Source organism: Ciconia boyciana, chromosome 9, assembly GCF_034638445.1.
Source record: "Ciconia boyciana chromosome 9, ASM3463844v1, whole genome shotgun sequence".
NCBI classification, from domain to species: domain Eukaryota; kingdom Metazoa; phylum Chordata; class Aves; order Ciconiiformes; family Ciconiidae; genus Ciconia; species Ciconia boyciana.
This window is the reverse complement of record NC_132942.1, coordinates 6497083-6515284: the sequence shown is the minus strand read 5'-3', so window position 1 is coordinate 6515284 and position 18202 is coordinate 6497083. Positions and strand designations below refer to the sequence as shown.

At 47.5% G+C, this 18202-nt stretch overlaps 2 protein-coding genes across 13 annotated transcripts; one reads left to right on the top strand and one right to left on the bottom strand.

Annotated features, from left to right (window-relative positions):
- The first annotated feature begins 217 nt into the window (after positions 1-217).
- On the top strand, positions 218-17581 carry HNRNPH1 (heterogeneous nuclear ribonucleoprotein H1). 12 transcript variants are annotated; one of them, XM_072873752.1, is made up of 14 exons: positions 218-499; positions 8194-8253; positions 9307-9444; positions 10326-10481; positions 10680-10823; positions 12396-12534; positions 13535-13713; positions 13935-14006; positions 14086-14219; positions 14394-14529; positions 14697-14780; positions 14915-14965; positions 16077-16169; positions 16675-16814. In XM_072873752.1, exons 1-14 carry the CDS (start codon positions 451-453, stop codon positions 16734-16736), a joined length of 1497 nt encoding a protein of 498 aa, XP_072729853.1. In that variant the 5' UTR covers positions 218-450; the 3' UTR covers positions 16737-16814. The 12 variants fall into 12 exon arrangements, with proteins under 12 accessions (XP_072729853.1, XP_072729851.1, XP_072729860.1 ...); XM_072873749.1 differs by having other exon boundaries at positions 219-499; positions 14107-14219; positions 16791-17581; XM_072873748.1 differs by having other exon boundaries at positions 219-499; positions 16791-17581.
- LOC140657144 (deoxycytidine kinase 2) lies at positions 1252-7277 on the bottom strand. The gene is made up of 7 exons (XM_072873762.1): positions 7111-7277; positions 6016-6131; positions 5389-5582; positions 4983-5130; positions 4505-4620; positions 2978-3077; positions 1252-1540 (listed from the first exon to the last, which is right to left on the bottom strand). The coding sequence occupies exons 1-7, from the start codon at positions 7208-7210 to the stop codon at positions 1517-1519; spliced, it is 798 nt and encodes a 265-aa protein (XP_072729863.1). The 5' UTR covers positions 7211-7277; the 3' UTR covers positions 1252-1516.
- Positions 17582-18202: the final 621 nt, after the last annotated feature.

The following is an 18202-nucleotide window of genomic DNA, read 5'->3' as shown; positions in this document are numbered from 1 at the left end:
GTGCGCGGGGCTCCGCCGCCCCCAACCGCCCGCCGCGGCCGTTGCGGGACCCCCCGGGGCGGCCGCGCTCCTCGCCCCCCCGCGCGGGGCAGCCGGACGTGACTGGCTGGTTCAATTTGTCACGCCGCCATTGGCTGGCGGCCGGCGGAGGAGCCGGGGCGGGCGGTGCGTGACGTCAGGGCGCTGCGCAGCGCGGCCGGCGGCTATTTATAGGGGCGGAGGGGCGCTGCGCAGAAGGAGCGAGCAGGCGGGTCGGGCCCGGGCAGGCCGACGGCTTCATCGCGCCTCATCCCCGTGGGAGCAGGGAAAAAGCGACCGAAAAGCTGCGATCCGCCTTCGCCGGAGCGTCCCTTCGGCGGCCGCTGAGCTTTTGTTTCCGTCTGCGCAGCGCCCGAGCGCCCCCGCCGAGCTTTGTCTTCTCCCGGCCCCTGTGGGGAAGGCGCGGCCAAGATGGACCCTTGTCACACCGAGGAGACCGAGGGCGAGATCCCCGGCTTGGGTAAGGCCCGGCGGCGGCGAGGGACGGTGGGGGGCGGGGGCGGCGGCGAGGGGGAAGCGAGGTGGGGGCGGGGCGGCCGGGCCGCTGCGGGTGGGGGAGGGGCGGCCGGTCCCGCCCGATCCGGGGCCCCGGCGTCGCTGAGCCCCCGCCTTGGCGCCTGCTGGCGGCGGGGGCCGCGCACCGCGCTACCGGCGCGGCCTTGGTGGCGGGGGCCCGGCCCGGCCGGGTGGCGGCCTCGCGGCCGCGTGCGCCGCTCCCTTCCCCTCCCCCCCGCCCCGCCGCGTGCGTCGTGGCGGCAGCGGTGCTCGGCGGGGCCTCGGGGCGGCGGCCGCGCTCCGGGGGGGCGGGAGTGGTGGCGGGGTTGCTCGCCTGCCGCGGCCTCCGGTGCAGGCGCCGACTCCCGCCCGCTCCCTGCCGTCACCGTGCCGGGGGGGGGGCGGTTCGCTGCCGGGGGGGAGGTGGTAAAGAAGATATGCTTAAATTGCAGTTTATTGCAGGTGTAACCCTTGCGACTACGGTAACGTCCGTCCTTAAGTAGCGTAAATCCTGTGAGAACAGCCATGCAGTAAGGCAGAAGCTGACAGTAAAGGTTTCTGGACGCCATAACAGTCTCGTCTTAAAATGGTGAACGATGCCAGTTGTTGCAAAACAGCCCTGCCTCAGCGCCTGCTATCGCTGTTTACTGGGTTGTCAGGCGTTGATAACCAGTTAACTCCTCCGTTGTTCAAGCCAGCTATTAGTCAATGTTATTTTAAAATCTTTATTAAACAGCAGAGAATATACACAAAGTACATTATCAAAGCACCCCTTATTAGTTTGCTTTAACCATACAGAAAATTCTATCAAAACCCACACAAGTCAGACGAGCAAAAAAAACCAAACCATATTTTGCACTTCAGTCTTGCCTTAGAATAAGCTATGCAAGTAATACATTCCATTAAAGTAAACTAAGAACACGCTGATTGTTAGGTTTAACTCTTGAACTTCTGGGACTCGTCATTCAAATTAACTTTCTTCCTAAGAAGTCAGGAAAGACTTGACCTGTGAAAACAAAAAGCATATATTATCTGATGCATTGAAAGAAAAGCTAAACATTAGGCTTTTCCCTTTCTTTCCTGGGGAACAAATGGTTTGTCACTGTACAGTCTCCAGTGCTGTTCTGCCTCTACGCATAATTCATGACCCAAAATGGTTTTTAGTAAAGCAGATGGCTGTGAACCCAAGATTTGTAGGTTAGTATGAGGTAGAATTGAGTAACTTAATTACTCAAAAATAGCAAGTACTTATGAAAGGTAGCTTCTGGAATGCTTTACAGAATGTTACCTCATTAAAAATGAGTTTTCCTTTGTTAGGTAGCTCTTTCCTGGGAAGAGAGGGATTGTCTGAAAGCTAAGCCAAAGATGTGGTAGTGCTTTTGGCATGGTGCTGTGCTGTACCCCCTACCCCAAGCTGAAAGCAGAGCTGACCTTTTCATGGGCTGGGTGGTGAAGGGAGTTTGGTGGAGATGACACTGGTGGCCTTTCAGTGGGGCAAGTTAAAGATAGCATGTGTGAGTGTAGTCTGGTTCATAACTCCAAGCTGTTAACTGGTGGTTTCCATGAGGATATAACTTAACAACAAATACCCCCACAACTGAACGTTGTGCTTTTCTCCCCAGTTCATGTAGAGCTATTTAACTGGGAGAATTAGGCTTGGCTTGAAGGAGTCATTCTTCAGTAATCTCAAATTGATGACCCAGAACAAGATGGAGAAAATGGTTTATACAGTTTGGTAGGGGGGCACTTTGTTCATCTCACAAGAATAGTCTTGTTGGGCAGTGGGGGGAACAAAGGTTAAAGTGTCACAGTGAGTGAAATAAGTAACATTACAGTGCTGCTTGGGTTGGGGATGAGCCCCATGCCTTTAAGTATTAGGAGGGGTTTTTTTGCTATGGACTGGGCACTCAGCACATGGCTCCAGCAGAAGAATTTCTCTGGGCATTTACTTCCCAAGTCTTGCCTTTCCGTGGAATTAGCAAACACCAACACCATTTTGACTCAAGCGACCTATTTATTGCCACCTTGTTTCCTCAAATGGCTGTTGACTCTCCCTCCCAACTCTACTTAGAAGTGTCACTTCATGCATTTAAAACTATATACAAGGTTCAGTTATCTCTGCGTTTGTCAGATGTGTTGTGCTCTCATCAGGAAGAGCCTGGATCCCTAGAATGCAAGGAGGCATAAATAGCTCTAAGCTGACTTTACTTTAAAACCACCCAGTTTTTCCTTGAATTGTGAGGATAATGAGGTGGGGTTAAATTATTTTTTTGAGGGAAAGCAAAAAGCCTTTTCTGCAGCCATGGAGCTTCCTAAGTCTATGAAGGAGACTGACTGTACTAGCCCCCCAACAAGTACTTATTGCAAATTTTAAGAATGTAAATGGATAACTTACAGCTATTACTGCGGAAGAAAAGCAGATGAGGAAACACTTAATACTTACCTTATTGATCAGGTATGCCTGTTTAATCTTGTCATTCTTAAAATCTTCATTAACATCCAAAACTAGAATGGGGATATCTTTAAGGTTCTCAAAATCAACTCTGTTAAGTGGAAGAACATCATGCTAGTAAAAAGTGTATAAAGTACTGTGTATAAAACAATCTAGCTCTTCCAGTTGCTTTCCAAGTCATCCTAAGGGTGCAGCATTACTCAGATTACCACATGCACCTGAGATGTCAATGCTGATGCCCATGACTTAAGTATAAAGCCCAAGTCAAGTCTGTCCTTAATTGCTCTTGTATAACCCAGTCAACATTGTATCACCATAACTTTAATGTACTTCACAAATCTGGCCTTTTAATACCTATTTTATTGAACAAGTGTGGGGGGGATAACTGATGCTTCTTACCTTAGTCTCCTTTGCCTCCTTTTTTTGTTGTGGAATCAGTTATCAGGTATGTGATTTTGATAAGAGGGAGTATTTTTTTTAAGTATCACTTGCCCTGTGTCTCCCCCAGTCCTTTCCTGTTAACTGCTAATCCATTTACTAAGATGCAGTTTTAAAGCTTCCTTTGGTGGGGATGACCTCTTTAACAGGTTATAAGGCTGGTATTTAAAATTGCTTGGAGATAAGCAAGACCATTTTGGCTAGGTTAGGAGCAGACAGGAGTAGTAGTTGTGCAACTGGACGTATTGTTCTCTTAAAGCAGTAGTTATTTTCTCTTCCTATGTGTGAAAAGCATTTCTAAAATGCAGTAAGTGTGCTGAACAACATTCTTAACTTGTGTTTGCAAACTTAAGTGTTTCTATGAAAAATAAACAGGAAGTGCTTGCTCACAAGTTTGGAATGAGTACACAATTGAAGTGTTCCCAAAATTCCACAATATGCAATGCCTTCTTGTCTCCTAAGCATTTGGGTCATCCTACATGAAACTTAAGAAAGTAGATGTGACTGATAATGTACTTTTCCTGGAATTGTTATGCTTCCCATTCAGTAGAGTATTTCAGGCTCTCTAGGGGAAAATCTGAAGTCTGCTTTTGCATTTAGAGATTCCTTACATGGGAAGGAAGTTGGGGGGGTGAAGGTATGCAGAGATCACTTAGCTGCTGACTGGGTTTCTTGTGTGTAATAGTACCTGCCAAAAGCCTTTCTGATTATTGTTTATTTTGAAGCTAGGATTAATATTTAAACCTTGTTGAAATAGCCTAGTTTAAAGGTAGTTGGGACCTTGCCCTCCCTTACATTGGAACTGGAAGCTGCTTAGTAGATAACTTTCATGTAAGTTATGATTGGCCACCTGAACACAATCTCAACTCTGTCCTATTCCTGTGTACTTTCAGTTAACAAAATTCATATCCTTGCTGGAGTTAGAACTACACAGCTTTGTAGTTGAAGCTAATGGTTAACAAAGACTTTAAATTAGATGAAGCTTCCTCTATTGGCTTAGTTTTATCCCTCATCAACTTCAGCATAAGGTAGGAAAGAGCCTTGCCTGCAAGTTGAAACTTGCCTGCAGAAAATTCATACCTCATAGTCCTTTCGTGAAGCCAGGTTTCATGTTTATAGTGGAGGTTTTCCAAATACTCAAGCTCAATTCCTTGCTCCTCTTCTCTTCCCCTCATCTGTAGCCTTTCCATGCATTTCTGAGGAAAAAGAAAGTACAAGCCTGGACCTTAATTTTGTTGAAGGCTAAATTGGCTAAACAGATCAAGTGGTCCTTAAATCAGAAGGACTAATGCTAGACATTTGTGAGCATTAATTTTAAATGCTTGGCTGAACATAAATGAGTTAAATCTAGAATAACTTTTATAAAAAACAAACTTCAGCCACTTTAGCTAAATGTCAGTAGTTCTTAATGAAATCTGAATTTATTATAGGCTTCCCATTACATTTGGGGTGAGGGAGCTAATTCAGTGTTAGTCACTGACGCATTATGTCATGAATACTTAGGGTTTTGTACCCTCTTCAGTTGGAGCTGAAATATTTTCATCTTTAGTGAACATACCTGAGGTGTGGTTCTTAGGTAGATCATGCCGTCCAGTTCTATATCTGATTCAAACTGATTCAAAAGCCATGTGTGCCAGTCCTGATAAATGGCCCACTCTGTTTCATTAATGTTTCCAGACTCGAACAGGTTAGAGGCAAATACATATCTGCAATGAAAGACATGCCAGGAATGACCAAAGTGAACTACTAAAACACTTATTAGCAGAATCATTGTACTGAAAAAATAGCTGCCTACTCTTATGTCTGTAAAGTACTCTTAATACCATCTAACTCTCACCTGTAAAATCAAACCTGCGCCTTGCAGATACTAGTTCAATATCAAGTGTTTCCCCGGCTCCATGTCTTTGAGCATAAAGACCTGGAGCTTTTAATCTGAACTCTTGTTGCACTGTGAGAGCAATTACCTGTCACTGTACACAGATCTCTCAAAAAACTGCACTGGATGTTCTGCTTCATGTAGCTTGGCTGAGACAGGTTTTAATTGTGCTCTTACTCGGCTCAAGCAAGCATAAGTCTGAAATGTATAAGCCCATCTTGTGGGTTTATCATACAGCATTTGAAGTAGATTTCCTCCACTCTTCTGAGATGTTGAAAGTTCCTAGGGGACAAGAGAGAAAACTTAATACCAGCATATTTGCAGGATTTTATTTCTTATCCAGAATTCTGGTATGTTGAAGTAAGAATTCATGGCCTTGTATTTTTTTAATGCTTAGGCATAGGAATAAAAAGATTTGTTTCTCAGCTGATGGTAGTATTTGACAGCTTCTTTAGAACAGCTTGATCAGTGAGTTTAGACTTTAATGTGATTCCTGGGGAGTAGGGGTGGTTATTTGGAATATGCATTCAATAGTATTTTCCTGTTTTCCAGTCTTTACAGTTTGAGTGTTTGACCAACTGGTATGATAGTGGGGATGACTCTGGGTGCTCCAGACTAAGTATAGCTGAATTTTGGCATGACTCCCTGGCTGATCACTGCAGTTTCTTCTGTGCCCTGCCTCTCTCCCCAAGCTTCCCAAATCCAGCATGCCTACCTCGTATTCATCTTCAGCTGTCTGGATGTTGCACCACTTGGTGATGGGTTCAGGGATGATCTCCCACTCATCGCTGTGTTTCTCTAGTAGCCTGACAAATGTGGACTTCCCTGCAGCTGGAGAAGATGTGAGAAGTTCACTGAGGGTATAGATTAGACTGGTCTTACTGATAAAGATACAGTGGCAGCTGTGAGGTTTCTTGAAGCTGTAGGCAGTGTGGCTGCAGTGTTTGAGGTGCAGAGCAAACACAGGGCCCCGGGCAGGCTTCGGGCTGCTGGGAGCGGGGCTAGGCGCTGGGGAAGGGCTGGTGGGGCCGCCTGCACGGTGGTAGCGCACCTTCCGAGAAAACGGCTCTAATCTCCAGCGCCAGAAGGCCGTGCCTCGGCCGGGCAGCCGATAAGGAGGCGGCGGGGCCGCGCCTCCATTTTAGGAGCAGGCTGAGCCGGGGGCGGGGCTTAGCGCGGCATTGTTTGGGAGCCGGCGGAGGAGAGGGCGGCTGCCGCGCCTGCGCGGCGCTGGGGCGAGCAGGGAATGTCGCCGCGCATGCGCGGCGCGGGCGGCGAGCTGGCGCGGGCGGGCGACGCAGTTGCGGGCCGGGCGCGCGGGAGGCGGCCCCGCGGCTTGCGCTGCCGCGGGCATCGCCCTCGGTGCCAAGGCTCGGTCCTCGGGCAGGCAGGGGGTGCGCGGCCGCCCCCGCGGGACGGGAGAAGGGCGTTTGTCCTAAGCCCGGGAAGGATGTTTATTAAAGCCCACCCACGCGGCGGTTAGCCGCCAGCGAGGACGGTGCGTCCTCGCTGTAACGGGCGCCTGGCGGGTCCGGCGGGGTTCCCCTCCCCCTACCCCCGGCGATGGCGCCAATTTCGGAGCGTCGCCGGGAGCGGGTCTCGGCCCGGCGGCAGTGGATGAGCGCCGGCTGCGCTTCTCCCTCCGCAAGATCCCGCCGCCTGCCTGTAGAGGTGGGTGGAAAAGGGCCCGCAGCCGCCCCTCTCCCAGAGCGTCTCCTCTGCCATCTGTACCACCTCAGGGCGCTCCCGTCCCGGGGCCCCAACCGCCACGGGTGCGAGTCCCGACTTTCGTCCCCCGCTCCCAGCTCACCGATGTTCCCCTCGATGGAAATCTTCCTAAGGCGCTTCTGGAAGCTGGAGTCGAGGGAGCTGGCGGGGCTGTGGCAGTGCCGCTTGGCGGGAGTGGACATGGCGGCACCGGGCGGGAGCACACGGGACTCCCGGCTGCTCCAGCCCACTTTAAGTCTCCCTCCAGCCGGTGGGCGGGATGGCCGCTCCTTCCGCCGCCACTCCCCGGGAAGAGGCGGAGGCGCTGTTCCCTCCCGCCGCGACGGGCTGGCGGCCGCTCCTTCCGCTCCCGCCCGGCCAGGGCAGCGCGGCTGCCTCTGCCAAGCTGCTGCCTTCAGGGCTTTTTAAAATCGGTGTTTAGCAAGTGTAGTCAAGCAGAGCAGCTCTGTTCAGGAAGTTACCGTAAAAAGGTTCCACGTACTGATTCGATTTGCATTAACATAAACAAGTTCTCCATGTTGTTTGATTTACAGACATAAACTTTGAGAGCATCCTTTTTCCTTTTTTTTTTTTTCTTTTTCAGAAAGCCTCCAGCTTTGGGGCGAGGTAGTAGTTAGTGGTCCAGATTGGTTTTTGTTAAACTAAACATTTAGTATAGTTATGTGAGAGATGAGGCCGTGTAGCTTTGCAGGCAGTGAAATGGCTGAGCTGGGGCTGTCAGTTTTGGTCTTGACTGAAAGGAACCATGCATGGGTGAAGGGTTAGCTGCTGCTCTGAGCGGCTTTGCTTCTTGTCTCCAAAATTCCAGTGTCTGTGTTGGCATGCGTGGGGTTTTATGAAGTCTGTTTAATTCTTGGCATGGGTTCTCCATCACCTGTGTGGGCAACTGCCAGTTGAAACATGAACTGCTTGTTCTTTCCAGGGTAAAGAAAGGGGGCGTAGGGTTCCTAGATGATAGTTAAACGCTTTATGGGTGCAACTGTCTGAGGTTGTGCTGCTGTAGTTATTCCTTAACTTCCTGTTGCCTCTGTAATAATGAGACTCAGGGTGAAATCTAGCTAGGTCTGGTGTGTTTGGAGGAGATGGGAGGGAGTTATATTTTCCTTTCTTTTATGATAATTGTGACCCATGTCTCTTCTTTCCCCATCTCCTACAAACACACCAGGCTTCAGTGACCGAAGCGAGCAGATTGTTTCACGTGGGGTAGCGTCAGCATTTGAAGCTGGTAAGTGCTAGTTCCCACACACCTCTTTGTTCAGCCAGACTCCTCGCTCTCCGTGCAACGCGTGCCGTGCTGGTGCGGGGGGCGAGTGTCGGTAGCAGGGAGCGGCCCCCCCCCGCGCACACCAGCGGCCCCGGGCAAGGGCGCCGGAGGGAGGACGGGGGGAGCAGCCTGCGGCCTCCGGGGCATGCGCAGTGTGGAGAGCGGCGCTCAGAGGCGCATGCGCGCAGGCCCGACCCGCGCTCTGCGCGGGAGTCAGCGCCGTGGCTTTGTTCAGAGGGGTAGGCAGGCGACGCATGCGCACAAACTACCGGGGGCGGGGGGGTGGTGGAAGAACATAGACTAGCGAGGACGCATGCGCAACCTGGCGGGAGCGGCGCGGGGAGCGTTTGCGTGTCCCGGGGCGGAGGAGCGCAGTGGTACTACGGAGCATGCGCAGGTGGGTCCTGCGGGGGCGGGGCAGGAGCCCTCCGGTTGTTTATGCGCATGCGCCCCGCGCCTGACTCTCAGCCACGCCGTGGCCCCCCCCCGGGAGCCGGTGAGCGGCGTGGGCAGACCGCGGTCCTCGGCGGCCGCTCTCCGCTCTCCTGCCGGCCACGGATGCTGTGCGCGTCGGCGGGGGCCGCGAGTCGTCGGGCCCACCAGGGCGGTGTCTGGGGCCGGGGTTCTCTGTGCGGCGGAAGGGCCGGCCCAGCGGAAGCGGGAGTACCCGCCGCCATTTCCTAGCGCGCTCTCGCCACAGGCTCGCCCGCTCGCTGCCGCCTGACTGGGACTAGGCGCTCTCCGGACAGCGGATCAGGCTCGGAGCCCTAGAACCACCGCGGAGCCCCACCATGTGTGCGTGCGGGGATGGGGGCTGGGCGCGGGCCGGGGGGGTGGGCCAGGCGTGCGCCGGGCGGGAGCGGCTCTGTGTGTGTGAGGCGGGCAGCGGTCCGAGGTAGAGGAGGCTCGGGGGTGGGTGGGCACAGGCCAGGGGGGCCGCCGGGCGCTCTGAGGGGGTGCGGGTGGCGGCCGTGCTGTGCGGCATCTCAAAGGGCCTGCTTTGCTCTTCTCCAGCAACCACAGAAGCTGAGACGGAGCCGAGCCTGACCCCCAATGTGATGCTCAACACGGAGAGCAGTGAGGGATACGTGGTGAAAGTCAGGGGGCTGCCTTGGTCCTGCTCCACCGAGGAGGTGCAGAGGTTTTTCTCGGGTAAGCAGAACTTTGGGGGGCATGGGGGTCTGGGAGAGGGGCTGGGCTCTGTTAATTCTGGGTTCCTCCTGGGGGACGCTATGGCAGTGGGAATGCTGCGGTGAGCAGTTCCGGAAAGCGTTGAGGGCGCTTCTGTGCCTAATGAAGTTTGTAATGCAACAAGTGCCTCAGCTAGCATGCAGTATGGAAAACTGCTTTTGCTAGCAGGAACTAGACACAAAGGAGCTTACTCTGTGAGCTGGGAGATAGCCACGACTGCCTTAGCTTCTTGAGCAGCCAGGAGAGATAGGCTTCCATTTTGAAGAAAACATCAAAATTCTTGCTTCAGGTTGAACTAAATCAGTTCAGTTCTTGATGCTGTCCTAATAGGCCCTCTTGTGTTAAGTGTTTAGTGTCCTTCCCCCAAATTATTAGCATCCTGCAGTAATAAATAGGGGTGATAAATAAGTGCTTGCTTCAGTGACTGGGGGTTTCAGAGCTCCTTCAGGAGTTTGGCATATTGGACTTGGTTCTGATTTAGTTCATTATGCTTACACTGATTGTTACTACTCCTTATTTCACTTCGTGCTGATGAGAAAGTCTCAGTTATGATCAAAAGCAGATAGCACATCCAACTTGAGTTGAGGCAGCAAAGCTCTCAAAATAGCTAATTTGCATTTATCCTTCATGTTTTGCTAATCTTCAGACTTGACAAGAAGGGTAATTTAATCTTAGTCCCTTAGTTTATTGGTCACTATAAAAGTTACAACAAGAATACCACTGTTTTTGTCTTGATGTAACTTCATAGCTGTTGTTGTTTTTTTCCTTCTGGAATATCTGAAACTTTTAAAGTCACAATATTCCTCTGATAATTACTTCTGGCCTTCCTGTTTCTTTTTCAGATTGCAAAATTCTCAATGGGGCGTTGGGTATTCGTTTCATCTACACCAGGGAGGGCAGACCAAGTGGAGAAGCATTTGCTGAACTTGAATCAGAGGAGGATGTGAAATTGGCACTGAAAAAAGACAGAGAAACAATGGGACACAGATATGTTGAAGGTTTGACTCAGTTGGTCTAGTAACTGACTAAATGTGTTTGTGTTTGATGGGTTTTTGGTTAATTGCTTTTCTGTCTCTTTAAAATGCATGTGAAAGGACAAATGGACTTGTGTATCATAAGTTGACTAGTTTCAAGGCAAATGGCTTTTAAAACTGTTGTGTATTCCAGAATGCATTAATTCTAAGTGCCTTTTACAGTTTTCAAGTCAAACAACGTTGAAATGGATTGGGTTCTGAAGCATACTGGTCCCAACAGCCCTGATACGGCTAATGATGGTTTTGTACGTCTTAGAGGACTCCCATTTGGCTGTAGTAAAGAAGAAATTGTACAGTTTTTTTCAGGTATGTGGGATAAAAGTAGTAGCTGTAGCACTATTGGTCTATGCTAAAAAAAAAAAAAAAAAACCAAAAACAAACCAAACAAAAAAAACAAACAAACCCCAAACAAACAAAGCACCATGGATTGCCCAGTAGTACTTCCAAGAGTATACTGATGGGTATTAAAAGTAAATAAGCAATTCTTCATTAGTTATCTGGGCTCGAGGGATCAATTCCTAAAGTACTTGTTTATTAAATAATTGAGGGAACTCTGAAAAGCTGCTCTAACTTATACTTAGCGGGACATACTGTTCCAAGTAAGGATAGCAGAAAACAAGTTTCTTGCTTTCTAAATTAAAAGTGAACAATTCGGATGGGAGGATAGTTCCACCCACAGTCTTAGCTGGTTCACACTGTTCAGTGAAGGATGTAGAACACCCTTATTGCTGGGCTCAGTACAAGGAGCAGGATCTGAGGAAGGGTGTGCATCGTGCCTGTGACTTCTTACAAACATAGATTTAGTATTGAATAAGACTCCAGGGAAAAAAACCAACCTGCTGAACTCTACACAAGTACAGGTTTCCTCCCTCCCCACTCCCCTTCCTGGGGGGGGTGGGGGGAACCCTTGATGTTGTCTAGCTTGAAAGTTTTTATGGATGAAGAGATAATGTCTTGTATTGACTCATTCTCACTTTTTTGCAGCTGTTGTATGTTTTAGGAATGGAATACTATTATAAATGCTTACGAATGAAATCTGTTGAATTATCTAGGATTTAACTTGGTAGTATTTTCAAAGTAGTAAATTTCTAAATGTGAGTGTTAAAATTAGCTGGAATGTTTTGCTATAACAAGATATGATTGAGCTTACTGTTTTGCTGTAAAATACAGTAGAAATATTTCCAATTTTACAACTTCAGAACTTGTTTTTTGTTTTCTGAATCAGTAATATTGTGAACAAGAGCAATTCCTAAGCATGTGCATTTTAAGTTGTTTCTTTCTTACATGGTTAAGTGATTCAAGCTTTAAAAACTGTTAATGTGCTTAGTATACAAAATGTGCCTCTTCTGTTCAGAAACTAATATTTTTGAAATTACTTCATGATTTTTTCTTAATTAAGCACTCCTAAAGATAAAAAAATTAATGCTGAAACTTGATGTTTGTGTAAGACTAATAAGTTTACCTGAGTGACTTTAGTAAAAATACTTGTTATATATGAAGCTGTTTAACTTGCTGTGTTTGAATTTAAGTTATCTTAAAGTTCATCTTAAATACTCTCACAGAATTGAAGAGGTTTGTAATAATATGTGCAGTTCTTAATGCACCCTGCATTAGATGCTTTGTCTGAGGAGTTGTCCATGACACTCAGAATGTTTCTGTGCTCTGCAGGGTGGGTTAAGAACGTAAACTGAATGGTATGTGATCGTGGTTCTCTCTTTTTTGTTGACATGCTTTTTCTTCTAGTGTTCTAGAATCAACATACCATTCACTTACAAGTGTTAACATTCTGGTGTATTTAAAGCTATAAGAAAAACTCATGACTGGGCTTGTGATGTTAATATTGCCCCCCTACTGGGGTTATTTGTCCTTGGGTTGAAGGGTTGGAAATCGTGCCAAATGGGATAACATTGCCGGTGGACTTCCAGGGGAGGAGTACGGGGGAGGCCTTCGTGCAGTTTGCTTCACAGGAAATAGCTGAAAAGGCTCTAAAGAAACACAAGGAAAGAATAGGGCACAGGTGGGGATGGATGGTTGGTTGGCTCTGTCACTTTTCTTATGGTAAACAATTAAATCCATATTCTCTCTTCTGAAAGTGTTAACATCCAAATAGAAATAGTATTTTGGTCTCTAACTCAGTGATAAGTAAAGGTATTGCTAATGTGCGTGCGGCACAGACTGTTTGGATCTACCCAAAATGAAAGATAAAATTGGGCTCAGCTTAAGTGTGCTTTGGAAACTTGGTAATACTGGAGGAGAGCAAAACTGATAGCTTGAAAGCAATGAAGTTGAGAGACTATGGCTTTAACTTCTCAAATAGCACCGATTATGCCTTTAGCTCTAAAGACATGCACAGTACTCTTTATTACCATAAGAAAATGTGATACTTTCTAAACTTGTTTTATAAGTTGAAATGTAACAAATTTTCTTACTGTATTAATCTCCAATGTAATAAGCATAGCTTTCAAGAAATTGTCACAAAGGGTTTTTATTCTATTTTACTTGTGACTATTTTTCATTGAAGCATGCACTTTTTGCCTACGCTGAGTCACTGAAGCATAGGCTGGGTTCACTAGCACATGCAGAGCTTTTTGTAGTATCCTGATGGGTTAAAATCTTGGTGGAGACTGGGTTTTTAACCCTCTGTTTACATTGCCACGTGAGCAAAACCGTGCTGAGTTGAGTGGACGTCAGTCCCTCCTACCTTTTTTTGACTAACACTTTAAATTGGGGGGAGGAGGGTGGGGAATCTATTGCTCCCCCACCCTTAAGGCTGGGATACTGTGAAGTATGAGGAGCATGTAAACCCTTCAGTAATTGTAATTTCTTGAAAATACACTGATTTGAAAGTAATGTAGTGCTTGTAATAGTATGTCATTGCCTACATAACGTAAAGAAACCTGGCTTAAAATATACTGCCAGTTTTGAGGCTATGACTAAATGGCTTGTTTTAATGTAAAGTTGTGAGGTGTTTGTGGAAGGAGTTAAAGACTGACTTCTTTCTGTGGAAATACTTCTAGGTACATTGAGATCTTCAAGAGTAGTCGAGCGGAAGTGCGCACTCACTACGACCCTCCACGCAAGCTGTTGGCAATGCAGAGACCCGGTCCTTACGACAGACCTGGTCTTACGCGGGGATATAACAGTCTTGGTAGAGGAAGTAGCTTGGAAAGAATGAGGCGTGGAGCTTACGGAGGAGGTAAGTATACGAAGTCCAAGAGGGAGCTGCTCATCTGAGAAGCAGCAACACTTGGACCTGGTAGTGTCTTCCCTGCTTTGTAACTACTGGTTTGTATATGTCCCTGGCTTTATTCTTCCTAGGAGAAATGGAACTTTCTAATACTAGTTGTCTGCAGTGTGCTCATGTGTATTCGGATCTTGCTGTAGTTGAAATGAACATGTTGTCCAATCTGTTTATAGGTTATGGAGGTTATGATGACTACAATGGGTATAATGATGGCTATGGTTTTGGTTCTGATAGATTTGGAAGAGGTAAGATTTCTCTAATAGGAATAGTAACTGAACTTACAATACATCCCAAAAGAAACTAAAATACATCTGAAAGACCTAGAATGGACTCTTTTCTCTGCAGGAATGTCGGACCACAGATATGGCGACGGGGGATCCACCTTCCAGAGCACGACTGGCCACTGCGTCCACATGAGAGGTCTGCCTTACAGAGCTACGGAGAACGACATCTATAACGTGAGTGCCAAATCTGCTGTTCTCTTAAGTGCATGGTTTTAAGATTCTGTGATCGTTAACTGCACGTGTCAGCTGCACTGCAGTTAACAAGCGTTCCTTTAGAGCAAGTGGCTTGCTGTAAAACTGAACTGTTGCATTGGTGCGTTTTAATCGGTGTGACTGTTTCGTATGTAGTTCTTCTCGCCTCTGAACCCTGTAAGAGTACACATTGAAATCGGACCAGATGGCAGAGTAACTGGAGAGGCAGACGTTGAGTTTGCTACTCATGAGGATGCAGTGGCCGCTATGTCCAAAGACAAAGCAAATATGCGTAAGTACGACTGTTCTGAATTGAGTGGCTTTAGGGAAGATGCAGCAGTGCAGTGCATCTGCTGCGACTGGGATGCCAAAGGCTTTGTTGCAGCCTTCTCTGCAGTGAGGCAGATTCTGCGGGGGTTTGGCATGAAATGCTCTCATGGCAAAATTTTCTTCTTCCAGAACACAGATATGTAGAACTCTTCTTGAATTCTACAGCAGGAGGAAGTGGTGGTGCCTATGGCAGTCAAATGATGGGAGCAATGGGTATGTGTAAACAGTCTAACTGCGCTTTTAAACAAGCACTTGATATTGAACGAAGCTGGCTAATTTGTACAGCTCCTGCTTATTCTATGCCTGGCATAAAAACTGAAATTCAACATTCTGTCTTGATCACACAGTCAAGGAATCGGAAGGGGTAGTCCAAGATTGGAACACTAGCACATTGCCAGGTATATAAACCTTTTGGGAATACATTTGAACAATTAATAGGTTGAATAAGCTGCGGTGCTGAATGTGGTGTGCATGGTGGGATGAGTGGCTCCTGGGAGTGTGGCGGTGTGAAAGTGAAGCGGGAGATGCCTGTCCTTTTATTCTCCTTCCCCCTCCCTTTTTTTTGAGACCAGAACACAGTCTGGTGATGGAGGATGTATCTGTTGCATGTGACCTGCCGTTCAAGCCTGGTCTTGGTGGTGAGGGAAAATCTGTTTGGAATTTGGAGAAACTGTCTGAATTGCTCTAGCAAACTCCAAAATGGTTTGAAAATCTAAGCTGGTGTTGCAACACGAGTCTAAAGCTGCTATTGTGTCTATAAAGCAGATACCCTTCTTGATACCTGTGACGTGTCTGGTTTCTTAGGTTAAGGTGGTGGTTGGTTTTCGGGAGTTTCTTTCTCGAGGGTGGTGGGGTGGGAGGGGTGGGGTGTAGATACTACAAAAGCAGCAGTGTATCTTGATTACAAAACGTTTGAAGTCTGATGCTGATACTTTAACTACAGAAGAGTGTTGTGGGAGTACAGAGCAGTGATGAGGTGAAGAGCAGTAGTTAGTAAGCTTAAGCAGAGGTCTCCTGTAGCACTGCTGTGATGCAGAGGCAGTCTGGAACAGCAGTGAGTCTGTCAGGACTGTCTACAAATGAGTGACTCCAGTTCACGAGCTGGTGAGCCTCCTGAAGGGCTGGGTGCTGTCCCGGGCAGCACTCTTACGTGAGGTCACTTAAAGCCAAGCTTAAGTCTTTTGAGGTGCATATTATGTACAACAGCAGACTGATCCTGCTGTGTATAGCCCATAGAAACTGCAAAAGTAAACCCTTACAGCAGGTGCTTGAGAATCACAAGCACTTGCTGTAATTCTTAAGGGTCTTGTTGCTGCTTGATTGCAGGAATGTCTTTAGAAACCTGATAGCTTGCTTTGAGCTTGTTACCATTTATACTTAGGAAGAAAGTTAGCTAGGTGAGAGAGAGTGCCAGAGTACAGGGGCTGTTAACTTGGTGGCGGGTGGGTTTGATCATGAGCAGACTTTTTGACAGGCAAGCTCTGAATGTTTTTATCCTTAACTTGAAAGGAAGCCAATCCAGTTATGGTGGTCCAGCTAACCAGCAGTTGAGTGGGGGTTACGGAGGAGGATATGGCGGTCAAAGCAGCATGAGTGGATATGGTAAGAGCATTTCTTCATTGGTTTTAGGGGGGCTGAGTGCAGCTGGCTGAGCATGCCTTACCGTGCTGTTCACTGGTGTTGAAGGGCCATGGTACAGACTGGGCAGCACAAGCCCTGAAAGTCAAAGACCTGGCTATTGGGGATTTTGGAACTAATGGAGAGCTGGAGGGGAATGGATCCAAAGCAGGAACTTGGAGCTGAACACTGGGGAAATGTGGGGAAGTTACTTGGAAAGGGGTGGGAAACGCCAGTCTCCAGACTTCCATTACTCTGGTGACTACTTACCTTCTCCATGTGGAAGCTGGAGACCAACCCGATGTAAACACACGGGTACGAACAGGGGAGGGTATGTGGGAGGCTGGGTGCTCTCCGCTCCCACAGAACAGTGACAGGAACCACTGAATTCAGAGGGGGGGGGTGAGCCAGAGCTGGCTCTTTCATTGAACAACCAATAAACTTAAAACCGATAACTGCGGGTATGGAGCTGTGAACTGACACTCTGCAGTATTGGGCACAGTAGATGGTGTTTACGAGGTGGCCCAGCAAGGACAGGCGTTGGGGGAATGATGCTTCGCATCGGCCTGAAGCAGCTGTGAACCTGCTGTCGGTTTTCCCCCCCAGACCCCGGGAGCCAGGGCGCCATGAACAGCAGTTACTACAGCAGCGGGAACCGCGCGTCCATGGGAGTGAACGGCATGGGCGGCATGTCCAACATGTCCAACATGAGTGGTGGCTGGGGAATGTAACCAATCGCTGACTTTTGGTCAAATCTTTTTTAAAAAACAAAAAAAACAAAAAACTAAGTTTAACAGTTTTGCAATACAAGCTTGTGATTTATGCTTTACTGTAAGTGAATTCAGGATTGTTATTTTAAAACCTTTCAGGTTCAGTATTTTTGAACATACAGAAGTGAACACTCATCTAGGATGTAATAACCAAGTTGAGTAAAGACTATAACTGTTAAACAACTTTGAGCGTTTCTCAAGTTAGTTTTGTTGTAGGAGTGTATTTAAGCAGTAAGCGTATTTAGGTTAAAGCTGTTTGAATTATGTTAAATGTTGCTCTTATACCATATTACATCCAACACTGTTTTGAATCCATGTTGAAAGAGACATGCTTTTTTGTAAAGAAACAATATAGGAGCTGTGTCTGAAATTCTAAGTGAACATTTGGCATGTTAGTTCTAGTTTATTTCTTTTAATATCCTGTAAGGCACGTTAAAGCTTTTTTTTTAAGTTAATGGGGGAAATGTGTTGAGAAGCAATATGGCTACTTTAGGATTTTGGTCTTGGTGTTCGTATAAAATTCTGAGGCCTTGATTTAATCTTTCATTGTATTGTGATTTCCTTTTTAGGTGTATTGCGCTAAGTGAAACTTGTTAAATAAATCTTCCTTTTAAAAACTGGAACTCATTCCTTCTTGCCCTCCAACTTCTGTGGTGTTAGCCACACATGCAGAAGTGTTGCTGTGCTCCTGTCCTGGCTGATTGACCCTAATACTCTCACACATGTCCACCATGAGCGTTGTGACTACTCTGCACGCAAACTTTCAGTGGATGCTGGCCTTGGGGGGTGTTGCAGTGACAATTGTTTGTCAGCCAAGGGGGGTTAGTGAAGAAAACCACCACCTGTGGCTGGTTTGTGTTGGCTCACACTGCCCTGAGGCTCTCTTGAGCTGCGAAGGGGGGCTGAGGGAGGGGTCACTGTACTGCCTTGTAGGCATCTGTGGAGCCAAAATGCTGCACCAATGGATGCTGCAGCTTAGTGCAACTGTGTTTCAATAAATGCAACCTGTCAACCATCATGCTGAAAGATGTGGTTTTATGAGCAGCACTGGAACTTCCCCTGGAATAATACAGAATCTGCCATAGTAAATTGATTTGCCCATTCTAATTAACCATTCTTCCCTAAGGGTTAGAAACTTGAGGTCCCTTTCTACAGTGAAAACCCCATTGTGTTTTGCAGCAGTGGAGCTAAAAGGGTTCAATCCTGATCAGTTCACACCACAGCCACTCCTGTCCTTGCCCTGTTCAT